The 23,111-nt window shown below is 41.0% G+C and overlaps 6 protein-coding genes across 9 annotated transcripts; 4 read left to right on the top strand and 2 right to left on the bottom strand.

Annotated features, from left to right (window-relative positions):
• Positions 1-1,747: 1,747 nt before the first annotated feature.
• LOC135632448 (rust resistance kinase Lr10-like) lies at positions 1,748-4,652 on the bottom strand. The gene is made up of 4 exons (XM_065141041.1): positions 3,717-4,652; positions 3,397-3,426; positions 3,169-3,198; positions 1,748-3,081 (listed from the first exon to the last, which is right to left on the bottom strand). The coding sequence occupies exons 1-4, from the start codon at positions 4,411-4,413 to the stop codon at positions 1,853-1,855; spliced, it is 1,986 nt and encodes a 661-aa protein (XP_064997113.1). The 5' UTR covers positions 4,414-4,652; the 3' UTR covers positions 1,748-1,852.
• An 11-nt stretch (positions 4,653-4,663) lies between these two features.
• Positions 4,664-6,928, top strand: LOC135632449 (rust resistance kinase Lr10-like). Its single transcript, XM_065141042.1, has 3 exons — positions 4,664-5,508; positions 5,593-5,619; positions 5,694-6,928. The coding sequence occupies exons 1-3, from the start codon at positions 4,788-4,790 to the stop codon at positions 6,776-6,778; spliced, it is 1,833 nt and encodes a 610-aa protein (XP_064997114.1). The 5' UTR covers positions 4,664-4,787; the 3' UTR covers positions 6,779-6,928.
• A 1,250-nt stretch (positions 6,929-8,178) lies between these two features.
• LOC135632879 (protein MOTHER of FT and TFL1 homolog 1-like) lies at positions 8,179-9,250 on the top strand. The gene is made up of 4 exons (XM_065141721.1): positions 8,179-8,373; positions 8,466-8,527; positions 8,612-8,652; positions 8,942-9,250. The coding sequence occupies exons 1-4, from the start codon at positions 8,179-8,181 to the stop codon at positions 9,160-9,162; spliced, it is 519 nt and encodes a 172-aa protein (XP_064997793.1). The 3' UTR covers positions 9,163-9,250.
• A 1,286-nt stretch (positions 9,251-10,536) lies between these two features.
• On the top strand, positions 10,537-22,981 carry LOC135584657 (uncharacterized). 4 transcript variants are annotated; one of them, XM_065144324.1, is made up of 2 exons: positions 10,537-11,966; positions 22,718-22,981. In XM_065144324.1, the coding sequence occupies exon 1, from the start codon at positions 10,781-10,783 to the stop codon at positions 11,915-11,917; it is 1,137 nt and encodes a 378-aa protein (XP_065000396.1). In that variant the 5' UTR covers positions 10,537-10,780; the 3' UTR covers positions 11,918-11,966; positions 22,718-22,981. The 4 variants fall into 4 exon arrangements, with proteins under 4 accessions (XP_065000396.1, XP_065000397.1, XP_065000398.1 ...); XM_065144325.1 differs by lacking the exon at positions 22,718-22,981 and adding an exon at positions 14,031-15,028; XM_065144326.1 differs by lacking the exon at positions 22,718-22,981 and adding an exon at positions 12,602-13,501.
• LOC135632858 (beta-glucosidase 26-like) lies at positions 16,161-18,627 on the bottom strand. Its single transcript, XM_065141689.1, has 11 exons — positions 18,395-18,627; positions 18,246-18,304; positions 18,058-18,133; positions 17,878-17,949; positions 17,729-17,816; positions 17,385-17,628; positions 17,180-17,295; positions 16,878-17,095; positions 16,771-16,802; positions 16,508-16,650; positions 16,161-16,449 (listed from the first exon to the last, which is right to left on the bottom strand). Exons 1-11 carry the CDS (start codon positions 18,612-18,614, stop codon positions 16,161-16,163), a joined length of 1,557 nt encoding a protein of 518 aa, XP_064997761.1. The 5' UTR covers positions 18,615-18,627.
• On the top strand, positions 20,323-21,167 carry LOC135632528 (uncharacterized). Its single transcript, XM_065141142.1, has 2 exons — positions 20,323-20,327; positions 20,681-21,167. The coding sequence occupies exons 1-2, from the start codon at positions 20,323-20,325 to the stop codon at positions 21,165-21,167; spliced, it is 492 nt and encodes a 163-aa protein (XP_064997214.1).
• Positions 22,982-23,111: the final 130 nt, after the last annotated feature.

The following is a 23,111-nucleotide window of genomic DNA, read 5'->3' as shown; positions in this document are numbered from 1 at the left end:
TGTCGGGGATTGTAGTTGTCTTCTTCACTTCGAGTTTTCTTGCTAAGGAGATGCCTTCTTATGTCCTCCATTACCAAATCTCCTACAACATTCTTCTCCTCGCTTTTCCCTCAGAGAACATAGTGATAATGGATCTGATTGCCCTGAGAAAAAAAATGAAGGAAGAAAAATCACCATAAACTTAGGAGAAACACGTCAAATTAGTCTATCATTATATAATGGGATATGCAATTGTAGAATTATTTCTTTTAAGATTGATGTGTTCATACCCTCATGAAGACAGCTGAGAGCCTGGCAGGGTACTTCTCAAACACTAGAACCGGTAAATTGGCAGAGATCTACAACAGTGCATGGTTAGGAGAAGACCTGAAGCACCACCATCAACCAGTACATGAAATGCAATTTCCCAAGGATGTAGTAACGGGTGATTGATTAATGTTGTTGAATATTGACTTCCTATCACCACTTGAACACAGTTCTTTATTTGGATGTTTTTATTGGGAGTGTGCTACGAAAAAAATTCTTTAGTTTTGATATAAGAAAACAAGATGCGAAGGAAAAAAAATTCTCTTGAAAAAAAAAAAAATCCTAACAATTAGTATTTGAATATGTTATAAATATCTTATGTATCTTTAGTTTTGATATAGAAAAATAAGATGTCAAGAATATATGGATACTTATGAGTTTCTCTAATAGGACACCAGATAGGTGCTCTTTAGAGTTTAGAAAGGACGGAAAGAAAAACATATAAGTTCTTTATTATTTATGTCGGAAGATATATACAAAGATTATATTTGAGTGAGAATAACTTAAAACTCTTATGATTAATTTTAAATAATAAAAAATTTAATTCTTTTCGTAATTTTAGATAAGGAGATTCTATTTCTACTCTTGATTGACTGGACTTTATGAATGAAAGAAAGAATAAAATTAAAATTTAAAAAACGTGGTTGAATGATGGCTTCCTACATATTCTAGATAAGAACAACAAATGTATAGAATGGTCAACAGGGAATTTGAGTCTTCTAGATAAGAACACCAAATTGATTAGCTAGACTTTATGAATGAGAAAAGGATAATATATATATATATATATATATATATATATATATATATATATATATATATATATATATATATATGATTGAACGGTCTGATAAGAAAAAAAGAGTGGTCAATACATCAACACATACACAATTAATGAAAGGAGGAGAAACAAGTGGACTTAGAAGGATAAGGAATCCTAACAATTAATGTTTGATTATTCTATAAATATTTTATATACCTTTGGGTTTGGGTAGAGAACAAAATACGAGTGATACTTTGGATGCTCAAAAGTTTCTCTAATAGGGTATTAGAGAGATGCCTTTTAGAATTTGAGGGTGAAAGAAAGAAAATATAAATTATTCGGAATTTATTGGAGAGAATATATAAGATGATTATATTTGAGTGAGGATAACTCAAGACTCATGTAATTAATTTTAAATGATGAAGAATTTATTTTTTGAATATAGATAGGAGTTTTAAATTCTATTTTTCTTGATGAGAATGACAAATTGACTAACTATAATTTTTTAATGAGAAAAAAATTAAAAATTAAAAAGACTTATTTTAAAAAGAGAAATACGACTCGAATGTTTGGACTTGACCACTTTTTATTCTGTTGAACAGATTAAATGGCAGTAATTATTAGATGATTTTTTATTGAGAAAAATAATAATTCTCATCCTTCATCGCTAATTTCGCGTCATAAATAGATAATTATTACCAAATTGAAATATCGTACATGTAATTGAGTTACAATGCGTTCTACTCAGTCCCATAATAACACCGATACTTCTGCTGTCTGCAGTCACGCAGCGGACGTGCCACCCTCCAGCATATATGAACTCTCCGAGGACTCCGTCTCAAGAGGCTCTTCCTCGCCGACTTCCGATGGAAATAGAAGCGAAGGCCTCGGCGGCATCGCTATGTCGCCCGCACTCCCTTCCAACATTTCCACAACCCGGTGCATGGACGGCCGATCGTCCGGACTCATTTGTATGCACCATAACCCAACGACAGCCAGCGTTTCTGCTACTTTCGACTCGGATTCCACCACGACATCGACGACAACATCTTCTCCCTTCGACAGCTGATCGTAAAGCCATGCAGGGAAGTAGAACCCGCTCGAATCACGCTCCGTCGCTGCTCTCGGGTCGGCCATTCTCCCGATCATCTCCAGCAGCAGCCTCCCAAAGCTGTAGACGTCGGATTTGTACGAAACGCGCCCAAAGCTGCGGTATATCAACTCAGGAGCGATGTATCCTATCGTCCCTTTAACTGCACTCACAGAGACCGCGCTCCTTCCTGCTGGGTACAGTTTGGCCAATCCGAAGTCGGAAATCTTTGGGACGAAATCTGCATCCAGAAGAATGTTGTGGGGCTTGATATCGAAATGAAGAATCTGCATTTCGCACCCCCGGTGCAGGTACTCGATCCCGCGAGCTGCTCCCATGGCGATGTCGTACATCTTGTCCATGCCAAGAGCAGGAGGGCTGCTTTGGCCTTCTTTGGAGTAGATGTACTTGTCTAAGGAACCATTGGGCATGTAATCATAGACGAGCGCCCTTTTGGATCCCTCGGAGCAGAAGCCGATGAGCTGCACCACATTGACATGGTGAATTCTCCCGATGGTCGCCACCTCGTTGATGAATTCTTCGCCGTTGCCTTTTGTGTTGCCCAGTATCTTGATGGCGACGGGGCGGCCGCCGGGCAGTATGCCTTTGAAGACGCTCCCAAACCCCCCTTGTCCTAACTTTTCCTTGAAACCTCTGGTCATCTTCCTGATGGCACCGTAGGAGTACCTCGTTGGCATCTGATTCCTGTACTTGTCAAGAAAAATCTCGATTCTTTCGTTCTTGCGGAGGTATTTCCTGCGCATTTTATAGATCAGGAAGGAGAAGAGGCGCACGAATCCCAGCGCAGTTCTTGCAGCCAAAACATAGCCTGCATGGATGAGGTATTGCCTGCGCAATTTATAGATCAGGAAGGAGAAGAGGCACACGAATCCCAGCGCAGTTCTTGCGGCCAAAACGTATCCTGCATTGAAGAAGTCTTGAGTAGGTTCCATAAACTGCAGATTGATGAAGCAAGTGATATGTGACTCCCAACATTGAGAAGCCGTACCTGCTATTGTGACAATCCTCAACCCGATTTCTGAGGAAAAGATATGAATCCCGCATGGCATGAAAAAAATATGTTAGAAGACTTTAAGAATCGCATATATATGTATGAATCTGAACAAAAGATCAGACTGTAATTAATTTCTTTAGTTTTTCATAGATTTAAATACATGTATAGTCGATGGAAATTATGTTTGGTCATCGAACAAAGCAGTAAAGCAAAGATGATGACCTTCTAATCCTTGTAAGGCGTCAAAGAAACCTGCAAGTTTAAATTACCCTAAATCAATGTTCCCGCACAAAGGAAAAAAGAAGAGAAAATGGAGATTGAATATTTTCCAGAAACCCGTTAAGCAAGCATAGTTCTGCAGAATAGATGTAAAAAACAGGGACAACGTATCTTTTGAAATGAAAGATTCCAAGGAAGTACCAAGACAGAGATCCGCGGTTAGATTTATATGTTTAGTTATTTATTCAAGGGAAAAATATACAGCGGTACATTTCCATTAACGAAAGTGGAGCATTTAGGTGGCGACGAAATTATTTGCTTACAGTGCATGGATTGGATTGCATTCCTGCAATACCCGCCAGCAGCTTCACAGTCTGGGCAACGAAAAGCTTTCCAGGACAATTGGAATCCCATAAGCAGAGCAGACCAGATCTCCAGATAGGAAGCATTTCCATCAAAGGCAACCTCGATAGGAACCGAGAGAACAATACTACACTTAGTATCAAGTTCACCAATAGTTGATTCTCCAGCCAGAACGTAGTCGTACTCGTTGGTAGAATTGATGCAAGGGCTAGTTGTTACATAAGACGAATCGTTTACCGGCTGCCGGCAGGTCGTGTAGTCTACAAAGCCGTCCCGTTGAACAAGAACATATGATCCACCGGAATCCCACAAATCCCGGGTGTTGAGAGAATATTTTGGCGGTGAAGAACAGTTGTTGCTCTGTAGACCAGGATCGACCACTCTGATAGTTTCGTTCTCGTAGGAGATTGCTTTAACAACATAAAGCCCGGAGCTGATGTTCAAACGGGTTTGATTGTTTTGGCATGTCAGCTCGTACTCGGGCATTCCGCAATCGGCCGGATCATCTGGAAGGCGGAAGGGACTGGTGATGTTGATGCTACCACATGACGAAGAACAGTGTTCTTCGGTGGAGGCGCAGACCAAGAAGAAGAAGAAGGTATGAACTGCTAGCAGATGTTGCAGCTTCATGTTCAGCACTTCAGCTACCGACTGCATCTAAGAGAGCTGCCAATTCTTATCAAAAAGAAAAAAGGAAAACAAAGGACGATCACCCATTGATCTAAAAGTCAAGTCTTCTCAGTGATCCCTTCAAAGTCATGATGTGGAAAATATCACAGATAGACTTAATTCTATCCTCACAGAAAAGGTGGACCGATATTGGCTTGTCAACGTTTTAGACCGACGGTAGAAACTTAACTTGAAGAAAAGCAAGAAAGGACAGTGATGCGTCGTCTTTCCACAAGGTCCCAATCAAACAACAACAAGTCAAGTCGCCTATGCTGATATCTTGAATCTTCTTTCTTCCTTTCGTCTACTTATTCCGAGCAGAGTTGGCTGGACAAGAGAGAGGTGTTTGGATTAGCAAAGCCATGAAGGGTCTCCACTTAACCCCCTTCCTCATCATCAGCGTCCTCCAAGTCTGCAGCTGCATCCAAGATGTCCAGAGCGAGAATAATTACTTTGTATCTTGTCCAGAGCAATATGTCCAAGATGCACGACGACCCGGCGAAGTCTATTTCGAAGTGAAGTTCCCTTTCCGGCTCAATGATCAGCCGGAATCACGGGGGTTTCAGGGGTTCGAGCTTTACTCCCAGGGACACTTTACCATGCTCAAGCTTCCTTTTGATCAAGTACTGGCTGTCGATCATATATCATACTCAAGCCAGGTGCTATCTGTCTCTGACCCAGTTGACTGCCTCTTCGGAAGGCTTCTCAAACTTAATCTCTCTGCATCGCCCTTCACTCTTCTCAATAGAAGTTATCCTCGCTCTGTATCTTATAAGCCCTTCAACTGTTCATCAGAAGCGTCGTCCAACTATTTCATGCCAGTCAGTTGTCTAAGCGATCCTCCTGGTCACTACTGCTGGGTTGATCCCGACTTGCCTCTGGAAGACCTGCCATCGTGTGAACCATTGACGGCAGGTCAGTTTCAACTTTCCTGTGATAGACGAAGCCTCTTTTTGGCATGGGATGAACCGGACTGCAGACGTTGCAATGAAGATTGTCGGTTAAATAGAACGAGCAACAAAACTGAATGTATGACGTATCCACCTTCTTACGATCCCTATATATATCCATCTTCTTACAAAGGTAATAAAGAACACAGTAAATCATTCAGAGATTTCAATTTCCTCTTCATTCACTGATATAACTTTCATTCATTTCATTTGGCAGATTCGCATGCTACAGATGTAACGATAGGTGAACTCCTCTCCCTTCTCGTGCAATACAAATTAGGCACGGTTGGATCATCAGTCTAATCGGTGTCCATGCAGGTCTGTGCGCTGCCGGATTTGTGGCGATAGTGACGATAATAATTCTACTCGTCTACAAGAGATTCAGCAAGATGAAGAAGAAAAAGCAGAATCTTGCTGTCGAAAGATTCCTGAAGGAGTACAAATCCATGAAGCCTACAAGATACTCCTACCCGGATCTCAAGAAGATGACCGACGACTTCAAGACCATACTTGGGCAAGGAGGTTACGGCAGCGTGTTCAAAGGGAAGCTACACAATGGAGTTCCAGTGGCAGTCAAAGTCCTCGACAACCCAACGGTCAGCGGAGACGAGTTCACGAACGAGATAGCCGCGATCGGAACGATACATAATGTAAACATCGTTCGACTCTTGGGATTCTGCGTCGACGGATCGAAGAGAGCACTCATCTACGAGTTCATGCCCAACGAATCACTCGACAAGTATATAATGGAGGAAGGGGAGAGAAGCACGAAGTTCTCATGGACAAAGCTGCACGACATAAGCATGGGCATAGCTCGAGGGATCGGATACCTTCACCAGGGTTGCGAGCAACGAATCCTTCACTTGGACATCAAGCCCCAAAACATCTTGCTCGACCAAGAATTCAACCCAAAGATATCCGATTTCGGCCTCGCGAAGCTGTGTTCCAAGGAGAGAAGCGCCGTGTCGATGACTGCCGCCAGAGGAACCATGGGCTACATGGCGCCAGAAGTGTTTTTGGGCAGCAACAAAACAGTTTCGCACAGGTCTGATGTCTACAGCTTTGGGATGGTGTTGATGGAAATGGTTGGTGGAAGGAAGAACACGGCTGATGATGGTGAAAATGCTGCCCAAATCTACTTTCCTGAGTGGATTTATAACCAATTAAAGCAAGGAGAAGAGCTGGGATTGGTAACAGGCTCAGTGGAGGATGCTGAAATAGCGAAAAAGTTAACCATGGTAGCTCTGTGGTGCGTGCAGTGGAGACCGGCTGATAGGCCGTCGATGAAGGTAGCAGTTCAGATGTTGGAAGGGAGCCTGGAAAGGTTGCCACTGCCACCAAATCCTTTTTCTCCACAAGTCGAGAAAAAGAATATGGGAGATACCGATGCCATCGATAATTAGGTGTCGGCAGACTCAGCTGCTGCAATGCAATGTTTGTTTCTTGTCTTATTTGGGTCTATATATGTACCTCCATTTGTCACCAGAAGGATAAATCAATTCTTCCGGGAATTACTAATTACTATAAATAAAATGGAAATTGAACGGCTCTCACATCAAATTGTTCATTTGATCTTTTTATGGGCAAAAGGAGAGAGGGCGACATAAATCGCCAGTAGGAGGAGGATGTCGAAATACCTTAATATTTTCAGCATATTGAGACAAGCATTTCAACCAAGAAAATATATTTCAAATTGGCTCTCTAAAATCCTCAACGAAGAATCGCAGAGAACAGACAAAAGCCAAGACGAAGGATGGATTCAGAGAGGTGTAATGGTCTTTGGAGGCGGGCTCGTGAATAAGAGAAGCACAGAGCCCGTACTATGAGACCACCTTATGCTTCCTTTGGGGCTGGGAATGGCCGGGCACCCCACAGAGAACCTGTGGGTTTCTTCAGAGCTACCAAATCAAGCCGCTCTCCCCTTCGGCCACCAGCCCCCTTCATTCCAGAATCAAGAAAACCAACAAGAAGAAGATACACAAAACGGGCGAAGATAACAGGAAAAAATAACGAAGAACAGCAATAGGATCAATACGAAGAAATCTGCAGAGGTGAGAACGCAGCGACGAGGCGATGAGATGATGGGAAGAAACCCTAGAGCGACCAGGTGGTATAAAAAGGACTTCTGCTTCTGGTGAAATGACCAGAAGGGTCAGACAGTTGCATTATATTCACAATGGAGCTACCCATCAAATTAGCCCAATATTTAATCGGGCTGACAGGGCCCGAATGGGGCGTCAAACGACAGCAGCTTTCGATGATACACCAAGAAAGCCTGTGCCCACCCCACCACGTTCAAATAAAACATAACGCTGATGTTAATATATCGTCATGAAAGCTCACGATAAATTTTCTTTTTAGCGATGAAGCATCTAATTCACTGCATGATGGAAAACACGTACCGCAGTTGGAGTATCCTGTTTCTGATGTCAGGAGGTGCAGAGCAGTAGTTACTCGCGTGCATGCCATGGACGGCCCCAGGGACACGGGTAAGCTGCGAATGGTGAGTCCAGGTCGACGCAGTGTCAGATGTGACATCCATCTCCCGTGTGCGGGGCACGCCGCGTGGCTTTGCTGATTCCCATCAAGTAACTCCATCCCATGCAAGGCCACCCCGTCTTTGCCTCATTAGCCGCTCGTGCAATCGACAGCTGTTAATATGCTGCGTTGGCCTCCAGGTGGCGCTCCCCCATGCACCTCTGCCCAACTCCAAACGATGCTTTTCTTCCCATAAAAGAAACCTCGCTCCACCATCCCTATCCTTGATATCCTACTCTCTCTCTCTCTCTCTCTCTCTCTCGGCATGGCTCGCTATGTGGATCCACTTGTGGTGGGGAGAGTGATAGGAGATGTGGTGGACCTCTTCGTGCCCACCGTAAGTATGACAGTGAGGTTTGGATCGAAGCATGTGAGCAACGGCTGTGACATCAAGCCATCCATGGCCGCTAACCCGCCGACGGTCCAAATCGCAGGCCAGCAGTCTGATCTCTACACTTTGGTCTGTGGAGACTCTATAGTGCTTGTTCCTGTACTTGGAAGTTCTCAGAAACCAAGAATAAGAGAGTAAAAGAATAGTTTTCTTGTGTGTAGGTGATGACTGACCCTGATGCGCCGAGCCCTAGTGATCCCACGATGAGGGAGTGGCTCCACTGGTAAGCATCCAAGTGTGTTATAAACTTTAGTTTCGCATATCTTCGTCCTCGTTTCATTGTTTTCTTGGCTATTTATGAATTCAGGATGATGGTTAATATGCCGGGTGGAACACATCCTTCTCAAGGTATGTGACTCAAGTCTCTATTATCGAACTGTAGTCTGCATGCTTGGTGAACACAAGGTTAGATCTTCTTGCATGTACTGTTATCTTTCTCTACGAAGAAAGCAATTCACATGATAATTACGTGGAAAGCTTCTCCATTTCGTCTCACCTGCCAGCAGACACTTGTCGAGCTACACAATTCGCACTTGGCCACTGCATGAGAAGTGGCAGCCTGTGGGCACGATAAGTTGTAGCCACCGTCGCCTATGGTACGTGCCTGTGGCTGACGGCGTCTGTCTCTGATGGGCAGGGGAGGAGGTGGTGCCGTACATGGGACCCCGGCTGCCGTTAGGGATCCACAGGTACGTGATGGTGCTGTTCCGGCAGAAGTCTCGGTTTCCGGGGGTGACGCCGCCTGCGACGCGCCTCAACTTCAACACGCGGTCATTTGCTGCGCATCACGACCTCGGCCTCCCCGTCGCCACCGTCTACTTCAACTCGCAGAAGGAGCCGGCGACCCGGCGCCGCTGAGTAGGGAGCGGCACAATCCATGGCATCCACACTTCGATAAACTCACACATGTTTCGAGCTTGGTCGTGTTCCTTTTTATCTTTCTGTATCGCTCTCAGGTTTTCCTTGTCTTCTTCTCCTTCTTTTAGTTTGGCGAGTTTGATGGGCGGGTAGTCGTAGGTACTTTTGTTCGAAATAGAGAGATGTGGTGGTGATTAAGTTTCTCATAATGTTTCTAATATGCTATTTCTGGTTGTTAGTGCATCATTTCATGGCTACGTGTTCTCAAGTTATACATGTTTGTGTTACTAAATTAAGAAGAGGGTTCTCATCTTAGTTATATATGTCAACTCTAAGATTGGTCATCATCATACTCTTTAAGTACTGTATACATGTTTGTGTTAATTAAGAAGAGGGTTCTCATCATACTCTTAAGTACATATACAGTACAGGTGACTCAAGAACATCAGACATGATCTCTAGAACTGATCAAGAAACTTAGGACAGTTTATGCAAGATCGTATTGGTTCATCAATCAATAGAATTGATCAAAAAACTGAGGACCACTATGAGTTATGATCACACTTTGACTAATTACCATATGCAGAATAAGACTAGATGGATAGCTATTGATTTGTAGGGAACTCACGATAGTCTTTGAGTACATATACAATACAGATGACTTCGGAACATCAGTAATGATAGGATTTTTTGACTTTTACAATTTTATTACACAGTAAGTTTTTTCTTTGCAATCTTAGGTGTTAAAAGCTTCTTTTTTTTTTTTTTTCTCTTGTGCTTCAATGATCGCCAACGGGTGGGATTCTATCACTTGATTGATTGTTTCAGTTATCCCCGCATGACGAAGAGCTGTCTTGTATATTAAATCATTGAGTAGACAAATGAGTGCTTCGTGTTGTAGACGGATGCAAGTCCAAGAGGCTCATGGCATTTTCCTGGAATTGCGGTGGTGTTGTAATTTGTGTTTTTGCAATGGAATGGTGGCTCGTATCAAAGATAAAATGGTTTAGGAACCAGCAGTCCTACAAATTTTACTCCCTGGATCTTATTATATTATCATATGATGCACAACACAAGTACTAAATAAATGAGGAGGTCACTCGTCTTTCGTTGCAGCCGAGCTTAAACCTAAATATCCCTGTTCGGGCGTTCATTGCAACTTAAAACTGATGCGCCTTTCTTTGGGACTTTGAATCACGGTAATATTCCTTTTTTTTCTCTTAAATTTAAGTTTGTTTTCCTTCTTTTATTTTTATTTTTATTTTTCCAGTCTGTATCTTTTCCATAATTCGCAATTGGGAATTTGGGCGATCAAATTAAGTTGGGGACTCTATAGGTTTGGTTCTGACTTGGACGTAATCAAATCGATACAAACATTGCGTTTGATCGGAGGGTCGTGATCTATGTGAAGCCGCAGGGGCCGCCCTCAGGTTTCTCTTTCCGCCCTAACGCCCCTCGCCTCTCCCACCACCGCTCTATCTGCCTCTCCAGAAGGTTTCGATCACATAGAAATCCCATCGCGCTTCTCTCTTCTCTTTACCCTTGCCTCGCCGTTTACCCTACAGATAGAAAAGCTATTCCAAGGGTTCAAGAAGGGGATCATCGAAGGAGACAGGAGATGCAAGGGGGGGAGGAGGATGAGGAAGAGGTTCTGCGGTGCCAAATCAACGAATGGTACCCCATGTTCAAGCCTCATACTATTCGCACCCTCTTCCACCCCCTCCCCGATCCCTTCCTCCGCTACCTCCTCGGTCTCAACCCCGTCTCCCCACCTCCCCACGACGACTCCCACAGCGACGACGACGATGACGCGCCGCCGCCGTTCCTCCTTCCCCGCCCCGCCTCCGGCCGCGACCCCCTTCCTCGCCCCGCCGCCGGCATCGACCCCACCTCCCTCCTCGACTGCTCCTCCCAGCTCTCCGTATCCGACGAAGACGAAGCGGAAGCTGACTCCGCCCCGTCGTTTCCCGAGCTCGAGGCGGCGGTCGAGCGGTCCATTGCCGCCCTGGGCGGCGCCGCCTTCCCCAAGCTGAACTGGAGCGCACCCAAGGACGCCGCCTGGATCTCTGCCGACGGCACCCTTCGGTGCTCCTCCTTCGCCGACGTCGCCCTCCTCCTCCACTCCTCCGACTCCATCGCCCACGACCTCTCTTCCCGGCCACTCCCCTCCTCCTCCTCCTCCCCCCCTTTCACCTTTTACCTTGCCCTCCGCAAGTGGTATCCTTCCTTCCGCCCCGAGATGGAGTTCCGCTGCTTCGCCCGCCGCCGCTGCCTCATAGCCATATCACAGCGCGAAGTCACCAACTTCTACCCGGCCCTTCTCGACCGCCGCCACCACCACATCCTGCCCCTCATCCAGGCCTTCTTCTCCGAGGTCGTGGGTCCCACGTTCGAGTCTGAGAGCTACACCTTCGACGTTTATGTCACCAGTGACGGGCGGGTGAAGCTTATCGACTTCAACCCATGGCGCGCCTTCACATTACCCCTTCTCTTTACCTGGGAGGAGTTGGAGGAGGAAGCATTTAATTCGGAGGAGGAAGAAGTAGACAAAGTGCAGGTAGAAGAAGAAGCAAGATTGGTGGAGTTTCGGATTGTCGAAAGCCAATGTGGGGTGAGGCCAGGGTTGAAGACGGCTGTGCCTTACGACTACTTGGACACAGGGGAAGGAAGTGGGTGGGATCAGTTCTTGAGGAGAGCCGACGAAGAGCTGAGGAAGCAGGCCAAGACAACTTTGCACCCCAGTGATGATGCTTAAAGAAAAACAAAAGATCTTTCAACTTGATTTCTTATGGATTTCTAACCAGGTCAGTCTCAAAAGAATCGCTGCTTCTAGTTTGTACTTTTTTGCTTCTAACTCTAGACACCAATAGTCTTAAAAATCACTAGTTTTTGTTGTGACTGCTTGTTATTGGACTGAGTATATAATGTACTTCAAAGAGGATTATTACATCATGGATACTGTACCTCAAACAGCCTCAGTGTTGAAACACTTTGTCTTCTTGATTGTCCCATGCACCCTCGAATCTATTTCATTAGGATCTTTCCCCTTGTAAGAGACAAAATACATAGTTACGCAAAGCTCAGACAAGTGATCGGAGTGGCTATAGAATACATTGCTATTATGTTTGCCAGAGGAAGTGGAAGGTTAACATGGTGAAGAATTGTTACATAGCATTCAGATTACCTCCTTTTGTATAGTGTCTACTATCTTGTTAGCCTTCTGCAATGATATAACGATTGCACTTGGCAGGGTTTGATGTTTGGTATAGCCAATGATATAACAATTGCTGTTAGCCAATGCTATCTTGTTACTTTTATGTCTATCCCTTAAATCTTACTCAAGGCAAAAGCAAAACTAAAAGTTTGTGTTTGAAACATGATGGAACTAACATATATTATTCAAGTGTTCATACATCTAATATGGAGTCCACTCCTGCAGGTTGTAGGTTTTATTGCTACTGGATGTTTGGCCTCATTTCTATCTTCCGGGTTCAGTTCCTCCCCTTACCAACCAAAGCCACCCCAAGGCCACCCCTTGCAAAAAGAACTAAAATTGCTACAGTAAAAAAATAAGAAAAGTGAATTGACATGTTATTGTTTAGATGGAGCAGAGTAATATTGTAAATCATTTAAAGATGTCCTATATAGATATGAATAAAGCATACAACATTATGGAAATGAAAATTTGTTTCCCTTGACCAACATTTTCCTCATTGAAACCTTCTCCTATGAAATATACTGCTGGTTGTAAAGCATGGCTCTTACCTGATATGTGACCTTGGATGGATTAAACATATACTCTGGCCTTGTTTCAAATTATGTGAGCCCTCTAGAAATTGGTCCAAGTCTATCAATTAAAAAAACCTAGGAGTCATTTTAGACAACCATATAGGAAAGTTGCCCTGATGGTCACTGTGGAAGCTGTAATTCCTCTTAGATCTTCTTGCCTAGATGAAGAGTTTGAGGTAATTAGTTTTGTCGTGTTTTCTGCATCCAATGGATAAACATAATTTGAAGAGAAACAAACCACGGTTCCATTTGACAAAATATTTTCCTTCAATAAGGAGGTTCATACTATTTGCTACAATAAAAATACACTAATATCTTTGTGACTCAGATGCAGAGTTTGCTTATTATAAGGTGACTACTAACTAAAGAAACTTTGCTTAAAATTTATAATGGGAGATTTTTCATAAATAAAGAGAGCATGAGAGAGTAGGGTAGTCTTCTCCTTAGCTAAGCATATATTTGGAAACAAACATCATATAGTTGAACTTTCAGCATAGTTGTTCTTCATTTGTGAAAGAGAGTATACTTTAACACAAACATATGAGCTAGTTTAAGTTTCTTTCATGCAATGATACCATAAATTAAAGTTGTTTCACCATTTGTAGGGTGCGAAATTATGGGGGCTGGCTCTACTGAACTTTATACCAGGCAAAGTCTGAGGACAGATGTCATGAGGAATCAGTTGCCAACAAGCTGTTAACTACATATGTAGTGTTTTTTGTCGACCTGTGCCCTTGTTAATCTTTAAGCAAACAATTGTGCTGTGTTTTGGTTAATCTAGACCCGCTAGTGTTACTTAAACGCGAGTTTAGTTTGCTTCAAACTTCTTTGGTGAATGATACAAATTAACTGGAAGCTTTTCCATGTATGATTTATGTGCACTGCTGGAATTGTTTTCAATGTTTAGAATAGCACGTGGATTGCTATGTAAATTTCTAAATAAAAAGAAGACTCATATGTTGACACAATGCATGGTGTTATATTTCTCCGTTGGAATTCTCCTGGTTATAACTGATGATATAGAGTTCATCTTGTTGCATCTATTCTCCAAAATTCTATTAAAATATTGGTTCAGACAGGTCCAACTTACGACAGAAGTCTATCAATCGACTGAGGGCTTTGTTCGAGTACAGCACTAGTCAGGATTTGTGGTTTTAAAATGACAGGAAGAAAGAATTCGTCATTGACAGGAAGGTTATGCATCATCTTCATCGGATTCATTATGACACATAGAGGCCTTTCGAACCGGAATATACAGAAGAGCAGCAATCACGCTTTGGTTCACTGGAGATGTCTCCGGACAGACTAATTCCTCCTGTTTGCAGTCTGCTGGAAAACATAGCAATTCAAACAAGTAAACTTCCTGTAGACTCAAACCCTGAAGGCCGTAATAGAAGGAAGTGGCAAAGCATTTTAATTTCTTTGATACACAACGCATCCTATAGCGAGGAAATGAAGCTTCGACTATTTGTACAGGCCAAAAGAAGCAGAGGAGAGAACATGGAGAGGATTCGGAAGAGAAAAGAAAGAGACCGATACTGGAAACACGGACGGCGTTCACGTAGAGATTGTGGCTAATTGGTGGTCATCGGAGCCTTCATCGCCAAGGGGCTCCTTATTGGCGAGCGTGGCGTGGGCACCTCCGAGACCCGTCAACCGTCCGCGTCGTAGTACATGACCCCGGGGAAATCCAGTAGCTAGCACGTCTCCCCCATCAGTCTCCGCTGTCTTCCAGCTCGCCATTGGCGTCCTCGTCCGTGGCCCTCTTCTTCCCGTGGGCGGAAGAAATGACGCAGTACTGGTGGAAACCAGGGACATCACCGCGTGGAGTAGCCCGATCGGCATGGGCCTGCGTGCTTGTGGAGCTCCTCGAGGACAGTCCGCCGATCGCTTCCTGTGACGTCTTCCCTCCCTCATACGTCGTACTTATAAGCTAGATGAGCAGGAAGGAAGGTCCGGGGTTCACGTTTCTTGCACTTGTGTCGTTTACATGGAACCGTGTGTTCATGATCATCAGGGGATGACGGATGACCACGAGAGAGAGAGACAAAGAAGACAAGGTCTCCGTCAACAGGTTCTTTTCTGACCCTACATAACTGTAATCCTCAATCTGACTTTAGTTGAAGAAACTAAATTGTTTTTCTTTCTTTTTACTATAACAAAAACTAGAAGGTTAGTTTTGATCGTAGGAAGAACATACACAACTTGGTATGTTCAAATTGAACATGAATTTGTCTCCATCTAATCAGTTTTTCAAATATTATCATATTCAATAAAGAAAGAAGAGAAAAAAAAAAGAAGGAATCAAAACTTAGATGAGGAAAAAATTATTTCGAATGCTGAAAACATCCTTTTCTAAATTTTTTACTTCTAAATTATGATATCTTGTATCTTTTATCGATGAGCATTGATTAGATATGATATGTTCAATAAATATTGATTAGATTTCATACGTCCAGTTTTCATTTATAAAAAAATAATGAACACATCAATGGTAAGATTCAAAAAACAGACGAAGATATATAGGAGGATCGAAGGGAGAAGAACCATAGAGGGAAATTACGAATTCAAAAAAAGAAAACATATCAAAATCAGACATCAAAAGGAATACACTCTAGCCCTAAACAGATAGAAGATCAAAAGAAGTTGAACAAGTGGAACATCGAATCCAAATAACCAAGAAACAAAAAGTGACCCTCAATCTAAAACAAGACTTAATCAAGAAATAAGAGGGCCAACCCCCTTAAGGGGGGCATAGGACGATAGCAAGTATGGTATATCCCGTGATGTTGGGCTTCTGCCTGTACCCATCCTCACTGCTTGCGTCATTCCCGAGATCTCGAAATGACAAAGAAAACTAAAATCGAATCCTACCCCCCTATCACAAATAAGACATGATCAAGATAAAGAATAGCTAAACGGGTGCATACGAGGGTGTCGACGATGGTGCACCGCCCAGATGACAGGCAACAACTTGATCCTCCTCGAAGCCCCATTTCCAAGTGTCCTTCAAGATCGGAACGAGCTCAATGTTCCAACCGAGAGCACTACCGAAGCCTAACTAAATCGAACCAATATAACACAAAGGCTAGTGGACGCCAACGCACATATGAAAACGTCATAACTCTAATAAAAGTCTCCAACCAGAGGATAATTACAACCTGATTGATTATGAAATCAAAAGAACACCGAAACCGATTTCTCTAACATCAATTATTCTTCTCCCTCTTCAGCATGTTCTTGAACCAGTAGGCTGATTCCTTTGGGTATCGCATGTTTGTCTTAAAGTCCACGTAAACCAGACCAAACCTCGAAGTGTAACCCAACCTCCACTCGAAGTTATCGAGGAGAGACCATGCAAAATATCCGATCACCGTCGCACCATCATCCATCGCCCTCTTCAGCTCAGTGATGTAGCTCTTGTAGAAGTTGATCCTCTTTGTGTCGCGCAAACCTTCTGGTAGAGTGACATTGCCTGGCTGATCCATTCCTATGATCATCATCAACATCATCATCATCATCATCGTCATCGTCGTTTTCAAGAGATCAGAAACTGTGATAACAACGAAGAGAGGAGAACATAGAATGTTTCATACCATTTTCTGCGAGGATGATGATTGGATCACCATAATTTACCTTCACGTAGGTCACAGCATTGTACATTCCCCATGGAACTATGTAGAGCCAGCCGGAGTAGGCCTGAGTAAAATTCCATTACTAAAAGGTTAATCAACAGTTGCTGGTCAAGTGTAGATCAACGCAAGTCACAGATTAGGTGAAAAAGTATTTTAATGAGAAGAAGAAAAGGCATGGTTTTACCTGTGGACCAATCGGGACACCATCTCGGTCAACTGCAAGATATGAAAATGTAAGAAAGAAGGTTAACACAAAGAATGAAGCTATTACAAGGGATCAGCAAATCTAACATTTGAATTCGACGTGCCAGTCGTCTTGGTAGCTGACAGGTTTGGGATTGGTGACTCCATTATCTTTCATGTAGTAAGACGTGTATTGGTTGACACCAACATAATCATATGAACCTTTCACCATCTTCACTTGATCAGCGGTGAATTTAGGAAGCCTGTCCTTGACAATTTCTCGAATTGATTTTGGATAGTATCCATATGTTAGAGGGTGAAGAAACCTGCAAACAGAGAAAGAGATCAATCGGTCACTTAGAGAGTATATACTTGAGAGTTTTCTCAATTGGAATAGGCTGCATTGTTACCATCCAAGGTGGAAATCCCTAGCTCTCTGGGCCGCAGCTTCGTCATTTGCTGAGTGTGTATAAGGCTCGTACCAAACGAAATCCAGAAGAATGCCAATTTTGCCTTTCTGATCTACCTGAATAGAGAGAACACAACAAGAAACAAATGTCGATCATGGTTATATGTTGTATGACAGAATCATGACTTGTGTGCACAAGTCCAAACCTGATACTTTTCGCGATATCTCTTCACTGCAGCTGCATGTGATAAGATGAGATTATGAGTGACGATGTAAGGCTCTGTGGCTGAGTTTCCACCAAATTTGCAGTTGGTACATCTTCCAGGGGCATGAAAGCCACTGTCATAACCGAGAGCTGACACCACCCTGGGCTCATTGAATGTGAACCAGTTCTTGACTCTATCTCCATACCTCTCAAAGCAGAAGTCTGCATAGTTGGTAAATGCATCCCTGCATGATACAACTCATCAGACGGGCTTAAACAATCTCCAATGATTTATAATGCAAAGAGCATTATAGATTAAGGCATTGTCAGCAGCCAAGGGCTTACACTATCTTGGGGCTCAGCCAACCCAGATACTCTTTTTGAAGTGCCAATGGAAGATCGTAGTGATAGAGATTTGCATAGGGAGTAATGCCTGAAACAAAAAATAGAACGAAAAATTTGTTTCTTTTGATCGTTAAACGTATAAAGTTTACCTTGCAGTATCAAGTAGTCGATTAGCCGGTCATAATAGTCTACGCCTTGCCAATTAATCTCTCCGGTTCCATCTAGAAAACAGAAGTTATCATCTAACAGTAGTGGATGATGCAAACTTGGTATAGATAAAGATGAATCCTGGATGATCAAAAAATAATAGAAAAATATGTTTCCATTACTTGGAAAAATCCTGCTCCAAGAGATGGAGAACCGATATGCATCAAAGTTGAACTTCTTCATGATGTCCACATCTTCCTGAACCATGAGATGTTACCAAGTTAACATTCTTTAACTCAACAATGAAAAATCGAAACCTATGAATTTCTACAGGCAGTAGCGACTTGATAAAGATCATAGACTACTCTACCTTGTAGTGATGGTATTCATCAACTGATACATCAGCAGTGGCATTGTTGGGAATCATACCTGCGGTCAACCAACACACACGAATAGAAATCCTCCAAGCAAAAATATTGAACCATTTCAGTGAAGAGAATGAGAAAGATTGCACGATACCCGGAACCCTAACGAATGCATCCCATATGCTCGGTCCCCTACCGCCCTTGAGCGCCATGCCTTCGACTTGGTAGGCGGAGGCTGCAGTGCCGAAGACGAAGCCCTCGGGAAATGCATCACGGTTTAGTTGGTGGGAGTGGGCTCCGGCCGCGAAGCGTGGATTGATTGATAAGATGAAGAGCAAGAAGACAACAAAAGATGACAACAGGATGGAACACATCTTAGAACATAGATGATAATGTGGATGTAAGACAATACATTTATAGGAGGGCTGAAGAGCGGAAAGCATACATTCATGAACAACTCTTAGAACTCAGGATTATTTGGGATTGAATAGTTGATCCGTTAACCACCTGCTTGAATGAACAACTCTTAGAACTCAGGATTATTTGGGATTGAATAGTTGATCCGTTAACCACCTGCTTGAATGGATAGCGTTTGGAACAAATCTAAATCTATTAAGATTTTTTCTGTATCGATTTATTATTGTAATTATTATAATGTATATGATACATAATAATATTTTAATTTTAAAAATATATGATTAATAAATCATAATTATTGAATTGTGATGTTAGAATGATTAGTTAATTTAATGTTAATAATAGTTATAATTTATTTAATTAGACATATTTATGTTTTAAAAAATTATATATGAATTTTATTGTTTAATTAGTTTTAAACTTGGAATCATAAATTTATATTAATTATTTCATGAAAAAGAATGGATTTAGAGTTAACTATTAATTTATAATATTTTTAAAAATATTAAAATCTAATTTAATAAGAGGGATCAAATTGAGGTTTGACGTACAAGAAGAATGAGAACCGGATAGAACATGTCTTGAATGTAATATGATTATGTGGGTAGGAGACTATGCAGAAGACATTTATAAGAAGACAGACGTAAAAGTTTAAGAGGTTCGAGTGGATTAGAACTCAGGATTATTTGGGATTGAATAGTTGATTCATCAACCACCTGCTTGAACTGATAGCAGCCGATAGAAGATTTATTCTATATCGATTTATTATTGTAATTATTCATGATTTTTCTTTCTTAATATATATCGAACTATATTGTTTGCGTAATGTGGTTAAAGAAATAATTAAATTTGATTTCATGTGGATAAGTTAGAATTTTTGTCAATTAATTATATTATTAATTGATTTATTTCCTAATGAGCATTATATTTTTTTTAAAAATAATATAAAATTTATTTTTATCTGTGAATAAATAAATAATATATTTATATTTTTATCTATGAACTTAAAAATATTATTTATTTTTCTTCTCCTTTAATCTTATATGAGATTTGAAAAGAGATTCCTCGAAAAAAGATATATATTTTATTAATTTTTATTAAGATTTTAAAATATTTAATATTAAAAATATTATGATGTGTATGATACGTAATAATATTTTAATTTTAAAAATTTATGATTAATAAATCATAATTATTGAATTGTGAAGTTAAAATGATGAGTTAATTTAATGTTAATAATAGTTATAATTTATTTAATTAGACATATTTATGTTTTAAGAAATTATATATGAATTTTTATTATTTATTTAGTTTTAAACTTGGAATCATAAATTTATATTAGTTATTTCATGAAAAATAATGGATCTAAAGTTAACTATTATTTTATAATATTTTAAAATATTTAAAAAAAATAAAATTAATTTAATAAAAGTGATCAAATTGAGGTATAACGCACAAGAAGAATCACATCTTGAATGTAGTATGATGATGTGGGTGGGAGACTATATAGAAGACATTTATAGGAGGGTAGAAGAGTGGAAGGCGTATAAATTCAAAAGGTTCGAGTGGATAAGAACTGTGGATAAGAACTCGGAATTATTTGGAATTGAACAGTTGATCTGTAAACCCTCTTTTGAGATCTATTTGAATGGATAGCAGTTGGACATGAGGTACATATGTGAGCATTAGAACTACATGAATGGATAACAGTTAAACACGAGGTACGTATTTGAGCATGGGAATTACTTGACGGGTAGTAACTGGATTATCTACAAAGATTTGTTCTATCGAGTATCAATTTATTATTGTAATCATCCATTATTTTTCTATCAAACTATCTAGTTTGTGTAATGTGGTTAAAGAAATAATTAAATTTTATTTCCTATGGATAAGTTAGAATTTTTATCAATTAATTATATTATTAATTGATTTGTTTCTTAATGAGTAATTTTTTGAAAAAAAATAATATAATTTTTTTTATGTGAATAAATAAATATTATATTTCTATTTTTATCTATGAAAGTAAAATAAATAAAGCCATATCCCAGCGCGAAGTCACCAACTGCTACCCCGCCCTTCTCGACCGCCGCCACCACATCCTGCCTCTCATCCAGACCTTCTTCTCCGAGGTCGTGGGTCCCACGTTCGAGTCTCAGAACTACACCTTCGACGTTTATGTCACCAGTGACGGGCGGGTGAAGCTTATCGACTTCAACCCATGGCGCGCCTTCACATTACCCATTCTCTTTACCTGGGAGGAGTTGGAGGAAGAAGCATTTAATTCCAAGGAGGAAGAAGTAGACAAAGAGCCGGGAGAAGAAGAAGCAAGATTGGTGGAGTTTCGGATTGTCGAAAGCCAATGTGGGGTGAGGCCAGGGTTGAAGACGGCTGTGCCTTACGACTACTTGGACACAGGGGAAGGAAGTGGGTGGGATCAGTTCTTGAGGAGAGCGGACGAGGAGCTGAGGAAGCAGGCCCAGACAATTTTGCACCCCAGTGATGATGCTTAAAGAAGAACAAAAGATCTTTCAGCTTGATTTCTTATGGATATCTAACCAGGTCAGTCTCAAAAGAATCACTGCTTCTAGTTTGCACTTTTTGGCTTCTAACTCTAGACACCAGTAGTCTTAAAAATCACTGGTTTTGGTCGTGACTGCTTGTTATTGGACTGAGTATATAATGTACTTCAAAGAGGATTATTACGTCATGGATACTGTACCTCAAACAGCCTCAGAGTTGAAAATACATAGTTACGAAAAGCTCAGACGAGTGATCGGAGTGGCTATAGAATACATTGCTATTATGTTTGCCAGAGGAAGTGGAAGGTTAACATGGTGAAGAATTGTTTCATTGCATTCAGATAACCTCCTTTTGTATAGTGTCTACTATCTTGTTAGCCTTCTGCAATGATATAACGATTGCACTTGGCAGGGTTTGATGTTTGGTATAGCCAATGATATAACAATTGCTGTTAGCCAATGCTATCTTGTTACTTTTATGTCTATCCCTTAAATCTTACTCAAGGCAAAAGCAAAACTAAAAGTTTGTGTTTGAAACATGATGGAACTAACATATATTATTCAAGTGTTCATACATCTAATATGGAGTCCACTCCTGCAGGTTGTAGGTTTTATTGCTACTGGATGTTTGGCCTCATTTCTATCTTCCGGGTTCAGTTCCTCCCCTTACCAACCAAAGCCACCCCAAGGCCACCCCTTGCAAAAAGAACTAAAATTGCTACAGTAAAAAAATAAGAAAAGTGAATTGACATGTTATTGTTTAGATGGAGCAGAGTAATATTGTAAATCATTTGAAGATGTCCTATATAGAAATGAATAAAGCATACAACAATATGGAAATGAAAATTTGTTTCCATCGAGCAACATTTTCTTCATCGAAACCTTCTCCTATGAAATGTACAGCTGGTGGTTGTAAAGCATATCTCTTACCTGATTGAACATATCCTATGGCCTTGTTTCAAATTTTGTGAACCCTCTAGAAATTGGTCCAAGTCTATCAAGTAAAAAAACTTAGGAGTCATTTTAGACAACCACGTAGGAAAGTTGCCCTGATGGTCACCGTGGAAGCTGTAATTCCTCTTAGAACTTCTTGCCTAGACGAAGAGTTTGAGATAATTTGTTTTGTCGTGTTTTCTGCTTCCAAGGGATAAACATATTTTGAAGAGAAACAAACCACGGTTCCATTTGACAAAATATTTTCCTTCGGTAAGGACATTCATACAATTTGCTACAATAAAAATACACTAATATCTTTGTGACTCAGATGCAGAGTTTGCTTATTATAAGGTGACTTATAACTAAAGAAACTTTGCTTAAAATTTAGAATGGGAGATTTTTCATAAATAAAGAGAGCATGAGAGAGTAGGGTAGTTTTCTCCTTAGCTATTCATATATTTTGAAACAAACGTCATATAGTTGAACTTTCAGCATAGTTGTTCTTCATTTGTGAAAGAGAGTATACTTTAACACAAACATATGAGCTAGTTTAAGTTTCTTTCATGCAATGATACCATAAATTAAAGTTGTTTCACCATTTGTAGGTTTGAAATTATGGGGGCTGGCTCTACTGAACTTTATACCGGGCAAAGTGTGAGGACAGATGTCATGAGGAATCTCAGTTGCCAACAAGCCATTAACTGCATGTGTAGGTTTTTTTGTCGACCTGTGCCCTTGTTAATCTTTAAGCAAACAATTGTGCTGTGTTTTGGTTAATCTAGACGCGCTAGTGCTACTTATACTCGAGTTTAGTTTGCTTCAAACTTCTTTGGTGAATGATACAAATTAACTGGAAGCTTTTCCATGTATGATTTATGTGCGCTGCTGGAATTGTTTTCAATGGATTGAATAGGCCGTGGATTGCTATGTAGATTTCTAAATAAAACGAAGACTCATATGTTGACGCAATGCATGGTGTTATATTTCTCCTTTGGAATT

Source organism: Musa acuminata, chromosome BXJ3-3, assembly GCF_036884655.1.
Source record: "Musa acuminata AAA Group cultivar baxijiao chromosome BXJ3-3, Cavendish_Baxijiao_AAA, whole genome shotgun sequence".
In the NCBI taxonomy this organism is placed as follows: Eukaryota; Viridiplantae; Streptophyta; class Magnoliopsida; order Zingiberales; family Musaceae; genus Musa; species Musa acuminata.
The sequence above is the reverse complement of the archived record's forward strand: the minus strand, read 5'-3'. Positions and strand labels throughout refer to the sequence as shown.